The sequence below is a fragment of the Triturus cristatus genome, chromosome 5_1 (assembly GCF_964204655.1).
Source record: "Triturus cristatus chromosome 5_1, aTriCri1.1, whole genome shotgun sequence".
NCBI lineage: Eukaryota > Metazoa > Chordata > Amphibia > Caudata > Salamandridae > Triturus > Triturus cristatus.
Genome location: NC_140587.1, coordinates 44,971,704 through 44,987,919, shown reverse-complemented (window position 1 = coordinate 44,987,919; position 16,216 = coordinate 44,971,704). Strand labels below are relative to the sequence as shown.

At 43.8% G+C, this 16,216-nt stretch overlaps 1 protein-coding gene across 2 annotated transcripts in view; it reads right to left on the bottom strand.

Annotated features, from left to right (window-relative positions):
• LOC146830123 (dynein regulatory complex protein 1-like) overlaps nt 1-16,216 on the bottom strand; it is a 236,881-nt gene that overhangs the window by 171,757 nt on the left and 48,908 nt on the right. For both annotated transcript variants that reach the window (XM_085604350.1, XM_085604351.1), the window contains exon 6: nt 12,493-12,579. In XM_085604350.1, the coding sequence (XP_085460476.1) occupies nt 12,493-12,579 (87 nt within the window). The remainder of the gene's footprint in view (nt 1-12,492; nt 12,580-16,216) is intronic.

Here is a 16,216-nt window from a genome sequence, read left to right as displayed (position 1 = left end):
GATCTCCCTCCTTGCCAAAAGGATCAAATAAAACACCAATTTATTCTGTATCCCTGTAAGGCCCAACACCCCTTTAGGCACCAATACAAACAAGATAAGTGAAGGGCTTACCTCACCCTCAATGTCCAAGGCATCGGACAGAGTCTTACCCTCGTTACCCCAGAATTCTTGAATCATGGGGCAGGTAGCAAACACATCATCATTCATTCACATTCATGGGGCAGGAAGCAAACACATGGATATCGTCTGCCTTCTGAGCACCACATCTCATGCATCTAGCTTCTCCACTGCCCTTTACTTTGGATGGTTTGAGTGGGGACCAATATATCCTGTGGAGCGTAAAAACGGTGGTTTCTCCTTAGTGAGGCAGATTTAATCACTGGATAAAGTGTGTCTACAGATACTGGCCAAAGATTTTTCAGCTCCTTACTCAGCAAGCACATCTTCCAGACCAAGTATGGATGATCTAGCTTCCTATCCGCAGCAGCAAGGAGATGATTGTACCACTGGGCTACCTCCTTCTTTTTTGAAGTCGGGTCTTGTAACTCATCCTCCATGGAATTGTCATCTAAGGATGGCTAGGATTGGCTCTTACTCCATGATGAAATTTGGAAATACTTAAATCTGGAGAGAACTCCGCTGGTAAAATTCCTCCAGAAGTCCCAGGGGAAACATTTGTTGCCAACCACAATGTCCTTCCAGTGTGTGACACCTGCGTCTTTTAGTGGCTGAACTAAAGCGTCCAGAAGACACTCCGGTGTCCCTGGGGAGTCCCACACTGGGGCCCATTCACTATAATAGGACAATCCCAAACAGGCCCGATAGTCCGTCCAAAGTTTGGCCGCCGCATACGTCTTCAGCCGGACCTTTTTAAAGAATTTAGGAGCGCCAAATTTATATATATATCCTACCTCCTCTACATCCAACAGCATGGCTTTAAACATGCTGTCAATCAGCGAGCTGTCTGGCCTGAGAAGTAGCATCCTACAATTTTTTAATTGATACAATCAACAGTACAACTGGAGATCCGGTCAGCTCATACCACCGTGTGAGAGTTTACATCTTAATTTCTTCCAGGACAACCGGATTCCTTTACCTGCCCAGATGAAAGAAGAAATCTTGCCCTGTATTTTAAGCAGATCACCTTTACCAAACTCCAGGGGGACGTTATTAAAAAGATAGGCATATTTAGGGAGAACACACATTTTAATTAGATTAACCCACCCATAATGGGATAACAGGATATTCTGCCACCTTTTTAATAAGACATCCACCTCCTTGGAGACTCAAGTGAATCTCTTTTTATCTTCTTGGATTATCGGCCCCACGATCTTACAGAGCCGGGCATTCAAAATCCCTGCAAAGATCTTGTAGTCTCAACTTAGTAGAGATATTGGCCGGTAAGACTGGCACTGAGTTGGATCCTTCCCGGGCTTCAGAATCCGTGTGATGACAGCCTCATTCCACGAGTCAGGTAGAGGGAAACGCCTCTTAGAATTTCATTAAACAGTTTCAGCCAAACCGGGATAACTTCTTCGATCATTAAGAGATAGACCTCAATTGGGATCACATCGGGTCCTACTGCTTTCCCTTTCTTAGCTTTGTTTAGGACAGCCAATATCTCACTCCCGGGTATATCTTGGGTAAGAGTTTTTTGGCTATCCTGATTCAGCTTTGGGAGCTGTTTCCCAGTAAGTCAACGATCTATAGCCTCTTTCTCCACTGATACATCCTCACAATATAGACCTTGAATTTTTTTTCCATAAAAGCCTGCTCAATATCCCCTTTGTCCTCCATAACTTGGCTACCCACTTTAATCTTGCTAATATAATTGCATGATCTATCTGCTCTGCTCTTCATGGCGAGAAGTTTGCCACAATTCTCAACCTTACCTCCCACTTCTGAAGCATTATCTCTTCAGTTTTGAGTCTAAACTTCAGCTGGAGATCTTCAACCCTCCCTAGTAGGCTTTCTTTCTCTGCGCCCGAGGCCTGCCCTGCCTTTAAAGCTGCCTCGGCCTCTGCTAGCTGCACCTCCAAATTAGCCAATTCTTCTTTTTCAGATCTAGCCCAACCCACGGCTGCACCCTTTAGAGTCCCTCTCAACCAGGCCCTATAGGCATCCACACTATATATAAGGGGGCGGACCCCAGATTATGCTGAAAAAAGATGGCTCTTTCCCTCTTTATCAAGCCTGGGATAATTGGTTGTAGGACAAGTTTCCTATTCAGCATCCATCTCTTTAGAGTGAGCTCTAGAGGGAGTTCCAGATTTAGGGTTATAGCCCTGTGATCGGAGAGGTGGATAGAAAGATATTCAATTAGGCTTACTTTACCTAATTCTGGGAGTTCTATGAATATGTAATCAATTCTGGAGTAATGGCCATTTTTATTACTGTAGAAAGAGTACTCCCTAGCATCTCCCATTTTTTTCCGCCAAACGTCACAAAGAGTAAGATTTTTTAATATTGCAGAGAGATGGGCTTTAACCTGTGGAGCTACTATCTGGGTTCTAGGGGAGGATCTATCTAACGTATTGTTTAAAAGAAAATTGAAGTCTCCACCTAATATCAGGGGGGCCTCAAAATCTGCCAGAGCAAGACAAAGATTATTTAGAGGAGTAATATCATCCTCGTTGGGGCCATAATAGCTGGCTAAAGAGTATTTGGCACCCTGACACCTAACCTCAGCTATTACCCAACGTCCTCTATCATCCACCTGCGTCTTAATAAGCTCAACTCCTGAATTTACTTTAAGAATTATGGCCACCCCTTTGAACAGCATTGTTGGTCATCCTAGCATCCCATCTTTGCTTATCAAACAATGCCTTGCACCCCGATTGTAACAGGAGTGTCTCTTGGAGCAGGAGGATCCTGTCTGGACTGTCTTTGAGATATTGCAAGACCAGGCGCTGTCTTCTCCTAACTCTTAGTCCATTCACATTCCAACATAAAACTTCAAGGCGTCCACCTCCCCAGGGCTAGAACTATCCCCCATCGTTATTTTTTCCCAATGCTCCCCACCAACACACGTGCAGCACCCCCCCTACCCTCCCAGCCCTCCCATGGGGACCCTCCCTGACCACTCATTGGCAATTCACAATTGCCACTTTGAGCCGAAACCCATTAACCTCTAAGAAAAAAACCACTGTATCATCATCGTAAAAACTGGACTTCCTTCAAACGTTTAAATAAAACCTCAGCTAGCTAAGGTTTATTATGTGCCAGAAAACTATCCACGTCCTCAAGAGATCTAAAATTGTACATCTTATTGGCCCACATTACTTTCAGGAAGGCAGGGAACCTTAACTGTACTTGAGATCCAAGCTCTCTCAGCGTGTCCATCCGCTTATCCAGCTCCCACCTTTTATCCTCTGTGATATGAGAGATGTCTGACCTTACTCTAAAAGATTCGTCTTGAACCGGTGTACTCTTAAGTTTAAGAGCAGCTCCAAGTAGTTGTTCCTTAAGAAGGTATGATTGAATATATACCAAGATTTTCCTAGGGTTCTTCCGTCCAGGGTTCAATTTAAAGGGATTCCTATGAACTTGTTGGATCTCAGTTTCCCAGACAGACGCTGAGGCAACCTGTGGAAAAGCTTTAGTCAAAATCTTTATGACAAAAGTTTTAATACTGTCTCCTTCCAGTTATTCTCTCAAGTCCAGAATCCTGATATTATTCCTTCTGGAATTGTTTTCAAGTCTCTCCAGTCTTTCCGATAGATCCTTTTCCCTTTCCTTGAAACTGACGACTTCCTGAGTGTTATCCTTCACCTCCAGCCTCAACTCCCCCACCTTGTTTTCTAGATCCTCCATACGATGTGCTAGCACAGACAGGTTTTCCTCTAAGCTGGTGCAAGTGTCTTGGATCTTCTTTTGATTTATTTCTGAGGTAGAAAAGCGCTCTTTGATCTCCACAGTTAATTGGCTCAACATCCCTTGTATTGGATCCGAGCCCTGTGCTACCACAGGGGCCAGCTCTGGGGACGCACCTCCTATCCGGTCACCTTCCTTCTGAATGCCACCCCCGATGTAGCAACTGACTCACTTAAAGGAGAGAATCTTTTTTCACAAAGTGATGGCTGGATTTTATGGCAGAGAGTCCCCTGGTACAGATACACCCTGCTTAGTGTTTTCCATACCACCCTGCGTGTTAAGTTTAAAATAGGATCTGCATGAAAGAGTCACCTTTGCAGGCGCTAGAATAGTTTTTTTCTTTCTCTCCTTTGCAGGGGTGACTTTCCCTGGTTTAACTGCCAGCTTCCTATATTTATGTATATTCAGTAGGGCCCCTGGAGATTGGCTGAGCTGCGTATCTTGTTGAGGAGGATCTCTCCTGAGGAATGTGCTGGATCTTAGTTTTTTTACCTTTTGCCTAATAATGCCTCGCTATCCGGAATAAGGCTGGTAGGGGAGGCAGATAGTGATTTGTGTAGTGTCGGGAGACCCCCCCCCTTAGAAAAATGTTTTTGCCCCACCTTGCTGAAGAGCTAACTCCATGAACTTAGAGTCCGTATCATGCCTTGCCTTATCCCTTTTTATCTGGCCTAAATCCTTAACAAGGCAGACTGTTAAGAAGCCCTCTTCCACCGGTACCCAAGGGTGGATAACACACCTCCAATTGGGACCAACAAGCACTCTGAGCTCTCACTAAGGAGCAACGTATGTAACGGGTGCTGGCTCTGCCAGAGCCGACCCAATGGCAAGGGACAGCTCAAAGGAACGACACCGGGTGCGGCGAGACTCACCAAGCGCTCCGGCTGACCTCAGGAACGCAAAGACCGATCCACCACACATCCAGGATCAAAGCCCCTGCCAATCCCAACAGGAGTGCAACAGGAGTGCAAGCTGGAGCTTCTCTGTCGGGAGTGCTCTGGGCAGATCTACTGAATTGTGCACTATATTCTGCTGCGAGTCACTTCAATAAATATTTGTGTGCTGCTAGTTAAGCCAAACCTCTGCTTTGTTTTCAGGGACTTCGAAGCTGTACTGGCAGCTTTAATTTTGTCTACTGTTCCTTGTGATCTTTCACTATAGAAATCTGTATTGATTCTTGAATGTGGCATTGACTGACCCCTCCGTAAAGTGCAAGCTCACCAATGGTGCAGCTTCCCCTTGCACCACAATGGCAGCTTCCCCCCGCGCCTCGCCCTCTCTCCAGCTACTCACTGTTCTCTCGGCCAAAATGAATGTCCTGGGCTTACGGCTACGAGAGGAGCTCACGGCGCACTCCGCTTCCCTGCCTCAGGATTGCCTCTGGATTACGGCGGCGACGAAGCTCAAACATAGAAGGGAGTCGGCGGTCGGAGGGTCCTGAAAGCCGCCAAGATCCACAAAAGCAGAGTACACTGCAGGAACACGGCCGCGACGAAAAGGAGAAAGCAGACAAGAAAGAGCTGTCAACCACAGCCCAGAGAGTGTCAACGGAGTCACATCAGAGCATGAGTGGGAGTCCATGTCAGAAGGTTAGTGGAGAACGGCTCGCGACCGGCTTCCTAGCTGGCCGCCATGTTCTCCCCAGACGCGCCTTTCACTGCACACTGACCACTGGGCACCCGGGCTGCCCATTTTGTAACATAAACTTTCTAAAAGAGACATTTTCAGAATTGCAACTTTACCATATGTTAGGATTTTAAAATAGACACTAAACATAAACTCTATTCCCATTTGGAAATTACACTTCTAAAATATAATAAGGGAACTCCAATGATATCCTGTGGGAGAGAAAGGTCTTACAGTAGTGAAAAACAAATTTAAGAGTTTTTCCCTACTGGGAAATGGAAAACATAAAGGTACATGTCCAACTTTTTAAATACACTGCACCTTGCGCCCTTGGAGATGTCCAGGGCCTACTCTAGGGGTGACTTTTATTTATTAAAAAGGAAAAAACCAAACCATTCTCAGCCCAGACCCATTGTTTGCAAACCATTACAATTCCAACACGCAAAGCTAATATTGGCATTCATGAGGAAACAAAATTATTTGCTTTGGAACACGAAAAAAATTCTCATCTCACAAGACTACTCCAAGGTCACAGTTGATACAAGGAAATGTTTCCTAGCTCGCCGACCCAGAATGAAAGAGATGGGCTTCCAATATTCCTTTGCTGGCCCAGCAAGATATTGGTTAGTGGCTCATGGCTCCTCTCACCTTTTCAATGACGGTGCAACTCTCAAAACGTTTTTGGACAGTTTCGATGAACTCTCAATGGACACATCTAAAATTCCGGAGCCTGAGACGAGGAATTAACGTTGAGGCTTGAACTACGGTCGTATACATACATGTTCTATATACTCTGTTGTTTTATAGTTGAGTAATAATAATAATAAAAAATCTGCATTTGTAAAGCGCAAACTACTCACCCTTACGGGTCTCAAGGCGCTAGGGGCCGTCATGGAAATTAAGTGAGCTATTGCCCAGAGTCACATGGTGCTGAGCTGACATGCCGCCAGAGCCGGGGATCGAACCGTGAACCCTGTGCTCTGAAGTCAGCTGCGCTGGCCGCTGCACCACACCTCAACTAGAGTAAAGTGTGGGAGCTAATTCGCAAGGTTATAAAGATTTTTAAGATGGTTTTATTCTCCTCCAACGTTCTCCATGCTACACACACAGCCTTAGAACACGTACCAGTTTCTGCTGTTCAAACAGTACACAAGCCTATGGTTCACCAAACTTCTACCAATCACTCACCCTGCACTTCTGATATCCGTCTCACCACTACGACCCTACAGATAGGTGGTCCAATATGATGGTTTTTCCTTTTTATAGTCTCTATGATATTGGACACACAATTCACAATACTATACCCACCGGTGAGACGTATATTCTTGATCACACCTATCTCCAGATATTGAATGAAATAACCATGACCATTCAATCATACAAGTCGAGGAGCTATGGAGTCCATTATGACAGGGGGACATACCTTATCAAGGTTCTACAGATCTCACCCACCTACCTGGTTCAACTGTTTGGAGTCAGTTTGCCTAGACACTATGTCGCTCCCACCTACATCCCGGTCCTGTGTTTCGCATAAACACACATGTTACATCTTACACAATGTAAAAGGGTTTGATATTCAGTATAAGGTTATAGCTGTTCTGTGATGGAGTTGACATTTTCTTGCAATCGCCACGTCTTTTGCTGTTCTTTTTGGGGGAGGGGTGGGAGGGTTGGGAGGGGAAGGGAGCGGGGGGGGATGGTTTGATGATGTTTATATCTGTTTCTGCTAACTTCTGCTCTTTTGTAAGATATTTTTCTTTCTTCCTCATTTTCCTTTGCTCTTCCATTTTTCTTCTTTATTTCCTTCTTTCTTTCTCTGCTCGGTGGTTAAAGGGTCCTAAGGTTCCTATCTACCCTCAAAGCTAAACCACACCAAAGGGGCCTCACTCCTTTTTTAACCATAGCTCTCCGAAGGTTTGGAATATCTCAGAACTCTCGGTGGTTACTCTTGTATCCCATAACTTGAGAATTACAATTAGCCTGTGACGTGAATCGAGACTCAATCATGTCACTCTGTACCCTGTTTTGGAATCTCATGAGTTAGGCAACAAAACTTTATAGACACAATAATGAATTCTTGACTGAGACATATTAAAATTGTCTCTCTAAATGTTAAGGGCCTGAACCACCCTGTCAAAAGAAAGAAAATTATGGATTATACTTATTAGCAGAAGGCGGACATAATTCTCCTGCAGGAGACAACACTGGACAATAAACTAGCAGATTCGCTGAGAAGCGGCCAATACACAGAGGTTCTATGCTCTCGTGCCGTAGGAAAAAAGAATGGGGTAATAACCATGATCTCAAAGAGATCCAGATTAGACTTAATTTCACACTCAACAGGTAAACAAGAGAGATGGATTATCTCTAAACTACAGAAAGAGAACTCGGTCCTTTTTGTAACTAACATTTAAGCTCCTACGGATGATCTAGAAGAAAACATTCACAACATTCCAGACCCTGCCCCCTCTATAATCGCAGGTGACTCCAACCTACCACTGGACCCATGTTTAGACAGGAATTCGTCCTGCAAATTCCAAGTGAACAAATCACACAAAGCACTTACACACCTCTGTAACAGATTTAATAGGCTGGATGCTTGGAAGCTGCAGAATCCAACTGAAAGGGATTACACCTTTTACTCTTTTCCCCATAACTCTTACTCACGTATAGATTACTTTTTGGTTTCAGGGAAAGACATAAGTAGGGTTGACCAATCAACGATTGACACAAGAGTGGCTTCCGACCGCTCCAGTATCACGCTGACTCTCACAGACACAACCATACGGAGCAAGGAACCTCTCTGGAGATTCAATGATGACGTTGTAGCCACCCCTGAAAATAAAAAAGCAATTGAAGACACAATCAAAAACTACCTAATTGATAACAAAGAGAATGACATTCACCTCACAAGATGGGAGGCCTTAAAGTCCACAGTGAGAGGAGTAATTATAAAAAATCAAGGCCAAAATGAATAAAGAGGCGAACTGACAATTACAGAAATTAGACAATAATGACCCAGGGACTCTGACGGAAATCCTAAATAAGAAATCCGAATACAATAAAATAATTAGCACAAGAGCGGGTATCTGGATAAATAAACAAAAAAGTCTTCAACTGTGTGAAGCGAATAAAGCCGGCAAATCACTGGCTTCTTATTTAAAGTTCAAATGCCGAGATACGCAATCAATGCGATCAAGGATGAAACAGGAAACTATCAATGGGATAATTATGATGGAAGAACTTAAAGTGGCTATTAGGAAACTCAAAACAGGTAAAGCTATGGGTCCTGACGGGTATAATGCATCTTTTAATATAAATCATTTGAAGAACATCTATGTGACCCACTACTACTCCTGTATCATCAGTTCGCTTCCTCTGGACAAATAACGGGCACCCCTGCGGAAGCTATAATTACCGTTATCCCAAAAGAGGGAAAAGAGGCTTCACTGACAAAGAATTATAGACCAATTTCACTCATAAACCTGGACTGCAAAATATATGCCATGATTTTATCCAATCGAATTCAAAAACACATTGCTAAACTCATACATACGTCGCAAACAGGATTCCTAAAACATAGTTTGTCCAGTGGTAATACCAGGATTTTTTGTCACGCAATCGAAAAAGCAAAATTACTTAACTCCCCTACAGTTGCAATAACGCTTTACGCAGAGAAAGCATTTGATCAAGTTGATTGGTCATTCCTAAGCTCGTCACTCAGGAAATAAAACCTAGGAGAGAATTTGATTCAGATGATCATGGCACTATATCATAGTCCGAGGGCTAGAGTGAGAGCGGGGTTTCTTTTCGTTACAACAAGGTATCAGGCAAGGTTGCCCACTATCCCGATCTCTATTTCTCTTAGCCATTGAACCATTCCTCCAGCATCTATGGGCAAATCAGGATATGCATGGCATAGACTTAGGCGAAAACTCATTCAAAGTCGCAGTGTATGCAGACGATATACTGGTGGTATCCAAAGAAGCGGCCCTAGCTATCCCGGCCCTTATGAAATCAAATCATGACTATGCAGAAGTTTCGGGCTATACACTCAATAAAGATAAGACTGAGGTTAAATTACTGAATTTATGCAGTTCCAAGGAGATCCTCGGAGAGTCAGGACTGACGTGGCAGTCAGGCACAATTAAGTACCTAGGTCTCGTATTCTCGAACAACCTTATCTCCACACTAGAGGAAAATGAAACTATTACTTATAAAAAAAAAAGGACCTTTTGGAAGGATGGTCACCCAAATTCTTATCATGGTGGGGGAGAGTAGAAACAGTTAAGATGACGATTTCGCCTCTCATAAACTACCTTGTTAGTAGGCTCCCTATGATGCTCTTTGATAGCATTATCTACCTTATTTAAGAAACTATCAGTAAATTTCTATGGCAAAGGGAAAAAAGTGAGGATTTCTCTAAGTAAGCTTAGACTCGCCAAAAATAATGGAGGGGTGGGCTTGCCAAATTTCATGAACTTCCAAATAGCATACCTTTGCAAACAAGGGACAACATGATTTATGGATAAACTTGATTACAAACCCCAATGGTTAGATGTAGAATTAAATCTCATCAAAGGGCTAGAAAGGGAGTGTTAAGGAAAGTTAGCCACACCTGTGGGGTGGGTTGGCTGGACCTTAAGCGCCAGGAGAAATTTTCTCCATTTCGATTTTATGTAACAGTGCATTCTGGGACAATATTTTGTGACAATTAAGGATTTATCATTTAGGGTTGCACCCGTTGGTCAGAGGTACCCTCCGGCTAGCCAGCCCAGAAGCCTGGATAAATCTGAGAGAGTTGCCCAGCAACTCAGATCCCGCCCTGGAAGAAAGAAGAAGAAGGACTGTCCTACTGAACCCCTGGCCTGCATCAAGAGGGCTGCACTTATAAGGACTGCACCTGCTGCACACTTTTGGCTTCAGCAAAAGAAGGACTTTGCCTGACTCTAAATGTTTGAGCAGTGGACTCCCTTAAAGCAACAGGTTAAAGGAGACCCACCTGCATCATCTCCACCAAGAACAACCCAGCTGGGCAGTGCTCAGTGGACTTTTAAGGATTTGGCCAGGTGCATTATGGGCCTTGTAGTCCCTCATTTCCAAGGAGCAACTCAAAGATTCTGGCACCTTGGATTGGTGTTGTGGACACTTCAGGGACCTTAGAAAAACTTGTGGATCTTATTTTCGATCTTCCAAAAGAAGACCCAGAAGTTTGGAATCATTTAGAGAATTTTTGTCAAAAAGCTCCATAAGTTGACCGACCCGTCGTCGAGAGTCAAGCCGACGACGTCAAACCACAACTCTGCCTGAGATCCAGGTTTGCCCCTCTGGAGCTCCGAAGCTTTTCGTCGTCGACGAGTCTTCCAGGAGTTGAGCGAGGCATTGCGCTGAGCCAGGCCACCGTCGTCGAACTGCAAGTCAGCCTGACAAGGATACCTACACAACTTCGAGAGAAAAAACTCCAAAGAAGTGATTAAGTCAGAAGGTAAAAACTTGACCGGGTCCTACCGCACGACCAGCGCTCCATCACGGTCGGCCTGAAAGTGTAACTTTGTCCCGGTCAAGTGTGACCAGATGTCCCAAGTTTGAACTTTTGGCTTTTAAGCACTAGAAAATATTTCATCTTCAAAAATTCTTGTCTCCAGTTCTCTAAATTTGAATTTTGCTATTTTGGTATCATTTTAATCATAACATTTCCATTTCCCATTTTTATAAATTGGTGTGGGATTTTTATTGTCACACTTATTTAATTTATTGGTGTTTCTAAATGCTTTACACACCTGTCTCCTAAGTTAAGCCTGTTTGCTTGCAGCCACGAGGCCAAGGGTTGGCCAAGGATTAATTTATTGAGAACTTGACTGGACCTTATTTGTGATTGTGGTGTTACTACTAGTTGTAGGTACCTACCTGCACCTACTAATAAACCACCTTCCAACAACCATGTTTGGAGGAGAGAGCACAAGCACATTAGCATTGGCAACAGTGTGCAGGGCCCTAAGGCTAGCAGAAACGTATCCAGCAAAACTGGAGGAGTGAAGGCAAAAAGGCTGAGGTTGACCCCCCCAGAGAGGGCCATTTCTAACAAACACCCTCCAACCACCTACATGGGCATCTGTGATCTGAGCCTTGTATTGCATCTTTGGCAGCATTCTTATGAATGTTAGGTTGTAAAGCCTTGTATGTTGGGTACTGGATTTTGAGTTTTATTTTGGTATCAAGGCATGGGCAATGGAAGGCACAAGCACTGTAACAAACGAGGTGGTTGAATTTTGTGGTGTCAAAAATCAGCCAAGTTGCTGCACGCACAGAGCACAGTCTTGAGTACAACCGGATTGGAAGCAGGTACATGAATTACAATGCAGTTTCTTCGGTCTGTTTTGAAGGTGACCAAGGCATTGCCTATTCTATTCACATAGGTTTATATAGTGAATGACTACACAACCGGCCTGCCAGCGCTGGTTACAACCTCCGCGCCAGTACCCCGTGTAACTGAAATTGGGCTAGAATAAATGGGGCATGGATCACAATTAGTAGTAAACATAATGCCTTGTTTTTGTATGTAGTGCCCAACGCTGCAGAATCATCAATTTATTTCACTTTAACAAGTAGTTGTTATTGTAACCCAATTTAATGTTGCTTAATGCATATAGGACTTGGAAGGATAAAGGGCTGGGTTGGCTTTGAAAGTATTAGTACTAATGCCCTGCAGATCACAAACACACACTGATGTGAGAAGCAAGATATAATTCCCGCTCATTGAGAAGGCTGGCTGGAATGAGTAAAAGGTGGATCCAGGTACCAGGTGGAAGGCTGAGCATTTGTTCTGATTGGAGACCTTGTGGATGGAACCATCACTGGCTGGGGATCCCAGATAGGCATGTATTAATGACCATGTAAGTTCCAACCAGAGCAGTGCTTGAGCTGAAGCTTATACAGCACACACCACACGCTCTACAAAAGCACGGACGCAGAAAATCACTGCAGTTACAATACCTCTTGGCTCCTACGAGTCTGCATTCCTTTCTCCCAGTTATTTCTATTCTCAGCCAGGAGTTCTCGCCGCTCCAATTCAAAAGATTTCTGCCGGAAAGAAAATAATATCCAAGTTATTTATGTTTGAGAGCATGCAAGCAGTCCTGGCTCCTCGCCCTTATCTGTGCTTCAAACCACTAGTCATGCATGCAGCAGTGCCACCAAGGCAGAGGTGCCCAGCGTGGGTCCTGGAGGGCTGGATCCATGCATGCCAGGGTTTCAGGACAGTCACATAAAATACATGCATATACAATGAACCTAAACAGGAATCATTTGCACCCTCAGTTGCAAGGCGGAAAGCTGGGCTTTGTAGATCTACGCTGGACACCCCTGCACTAAAGTCATTAGGGCTACCCCCATCACCTAAACCTGCCGCCTAAGCCTAGTGCTTCCTCCTATCGCAGATGTGCGTGGACGTGACTCAGTGGCTCTGGTGCTGCAGGCTTTAGAGCCAGACCGTGCAGTGAAAGGACGACAGATCTCACCGCTGCAGCTTGGGTCTGCAAATGCCCCAAACATGCTCATATTTTCAGAGGGTTCAATTAGGAGAAGCTTTTCATGGGGAAAAAGAAAGCCCTTGAGGTAAAAAAAATTCAACTGTGCAAATGCAAATGAATGAGTCTTACTAATAAGGAATGCTCTTCGAAGCGCTGTGCATTAGGATGTGCCTGGATATTTGAATCTGTAAATCTAGAAAGAAGAAGAAACTTGCCCAATGTCGGCAGAGATGTACAATGTACAGACTTCTGTTGTTTGTGAATTGGGCCTGATGTGCCGATGTAGGCTGCACTTATGGAGTCTAAGTGCTCAACAGGTCCCACAGGAAGAGCTTCTCAAACCTACAATGGAAGCCACTGAAGGCTTCCAGGATACCCTTTACAGCTGCAACATTTCCACCTGAAAATATATAAGTATATTCATTTACATAAAACAAAGGCATGCTTTCAAAACTGCTTACTCCCTATGAACTTACTGAGAAAAAACACAGTAACTCCACTTGCCTTTACTTCCTCTAGTCCATGCCTTGGCTCATGAAACACTTGTGAAGCAGTAACTTGCTTTAAGTGTTGAAGCACTTTCACGGTTACAGACCGTCCGGACCCACTGACCGCTAAATATTACCCCAAGGTTGTCTTCAATATGTTGGAGGCCACATTCGTACTTTCCCCTAACCCTTGCAACCAGTCTATGGATGCAGGTTTAGACAGAACAGGGTATTTCTCAGGGAATGACGCGGAATCAACCATTCTGAGATACACGACAAGATGGTGGATGGCGAGGCGGCACGTTCGAGGGAGGAGAAGAAGTAGATTCTATAATTATGCAAATGCTGAATGTACCTTCTTACTTCAAATTACTCCCAATTGTTTCGCTTTTTTGCTGCATTTTGTATTTCTGTTTGCCTCTTAGGGCCCGCTTTAAGAGTTTGCCAGCTGGGGTACTTCATTGCAACAGCATGTTCTCTGCCAAACTGAAGGTCCGCCTGCCTCATTTAGAGTTGAGTGGACATCTAGTATGTCAACAGTGGAGACTACCCCGTCTCTGCTGCCCTCATACACCTCCAACGGCCCAAACGCATAATGGCCGTCAGAGATGCTGCCATTTGTCTGCCCGCTCTATTTAGAGTGGATGGATACATTTAGAATGGGCAGATAAATGGCAGGCTTTCACTGTCCATCAATGCCAGGTAAAACCTGGCGGTAAGGGACAGTGAAAACTGGAAAATGACCCCCACGCCATGAAAGAAAACTCCTAACGCGAGAGGGGTCATTGATTATTTTATTTTCCAAGACAAAATCCTGCTTTGGGACTTTCTTTTTGAAAGCAGAAAAACTATTGAAAGTTTGACATACAGTTTCCGTTATTAATGTCAAATTTCTAAAGCCTTTACAGGAACTGCCATGGTGTGTAAATGCAAGAGAGGTGCGCTGGGCAGGTACGCCCTCAGGACGGTGGAGTACTTTACTTCTTCCACAGCAAGAATCTTTCTTGCATTACAATGCACGAAGAACTATTTCACATTTCAAAGTATGCAGAATCATTACACATTTAGGGCTAGATGTACGAATTTAAGGAATTGAGATTTTTTGCAAATCACAGTTAGGAAATCGCTATTCCTAACGTATGAAACTCATCAAGTTTCATTTAGCGATTAGTAGTGGGTAGCGAACAGACCTACCTCATGAATAATAATGAGGTAGGTTGTCATTTGTGGCCCACTGCGATTCGCTGCCAAAGGGACGGTGGCCTGCTGGTGTCAGTCGACCACCATGTCTGTGATTGCTTTTAAATAAAGATACATTCTGTTTTGTAAACGCAGCCTGTTTTCCTTAAAGGAAAATGGGATGCGTTTAAAAAGGAAAAAGATTACATTTTATGTTTCATTTTTTAAGAATAGGCAGTGGTTCCTTGGACCACTGCCTGCTCTTACAAAATATATGTTTTCAACCATTCTCAAAGGGGAGACCCCTTCCCATGTGCGAATGGGTTACCACTAACTTTGAATTGGCGGTAAATTGTGAATGTTTTGCAACCGAATTTCGTTCGCAAAACATTTGTACATACCAATGCAAATCGGTATTTGGACGCCCTAAATATTTTCCTTCCAAATACTAATTTGCAACCCAAATTGTGATTCGGTAACAGGTTACCGAATCACAATTTGGGATTTGTACATTTGGAAATGCCTTTTTGAGGTCGCAAACGGACGTTTTTGGACCTCAAAAAAGTTTTTTACATCTAGCCCTAAATTCTTTATCTCATAGGTACAGAGAGCAATTGTTTTATTTTGTTTTTTGAATGCAGCAGGATTTTTTGATGTATATTGAAGATGCAAGCCAGACCTACAGGCTTGTACCAGATGCTTGATGTTTTAGGAAGACAGAACTTTAAAACCTAGCAGTGATGGGGACAAGGTCATAAGGTAAACGCTTATTTATTAAAAAGCCAGGTTTTCAGCGGACATCTAAAACACAGAAGATTTGTTTTGGTCCCAAAACTCAAAGGGAAAGGTGTCTGCAGTTTGTCCGCTGCAATAGAAAAGCCTCTAAGAGTGACTACTGTGGCCCTAGAGGTGCAAACAAGAATCAGTTCGCCCATAAAAGGGAGCATGATGGTTAATAGAGAGAAGATGTATTGACGGAAAAATGAGGTGTAGGGCTTTAGCAACAACTGTTAGGTCATTTTCTCCTACTCCCCCTTCAGACATGCCCTACTCAGCACCTGGATACCTTCATGCGAGATTAGCCATGCTCTACAAATTCACGTAACGTAACATAACATAACATAAAGGACTACCCAAGATCGAATGCATAGCCAAGTAGAGAGTGCAGTACTGGCCACATATGCAATGATGGGATAGTTTTTGTAAGCATTCACGCCATAGCCTTCTGAGCAAGTTGCAGTCGACATACGATATTACCTGGAGATTCAAGCTAGATTGAATGAGTGTCATCACGATGAGACTGAATAATAGCGTTGACTATTTGTGTCTGCAAACAGGGATCGAGAAAGGGGAGGGTCTTTTTTAGAAGATGAAGATGGGTGAAAAAGGTGTGGGTCACATTTAATGCATTGGACTTCCAGGAATCTGTTCAATGGAACTCCTAAATTCTGCACCTCAGTCGTAGGATCTGGGGCGCTGCCCTATATATTTGCCCATATGGTCATGTCTCATTCCATGGCT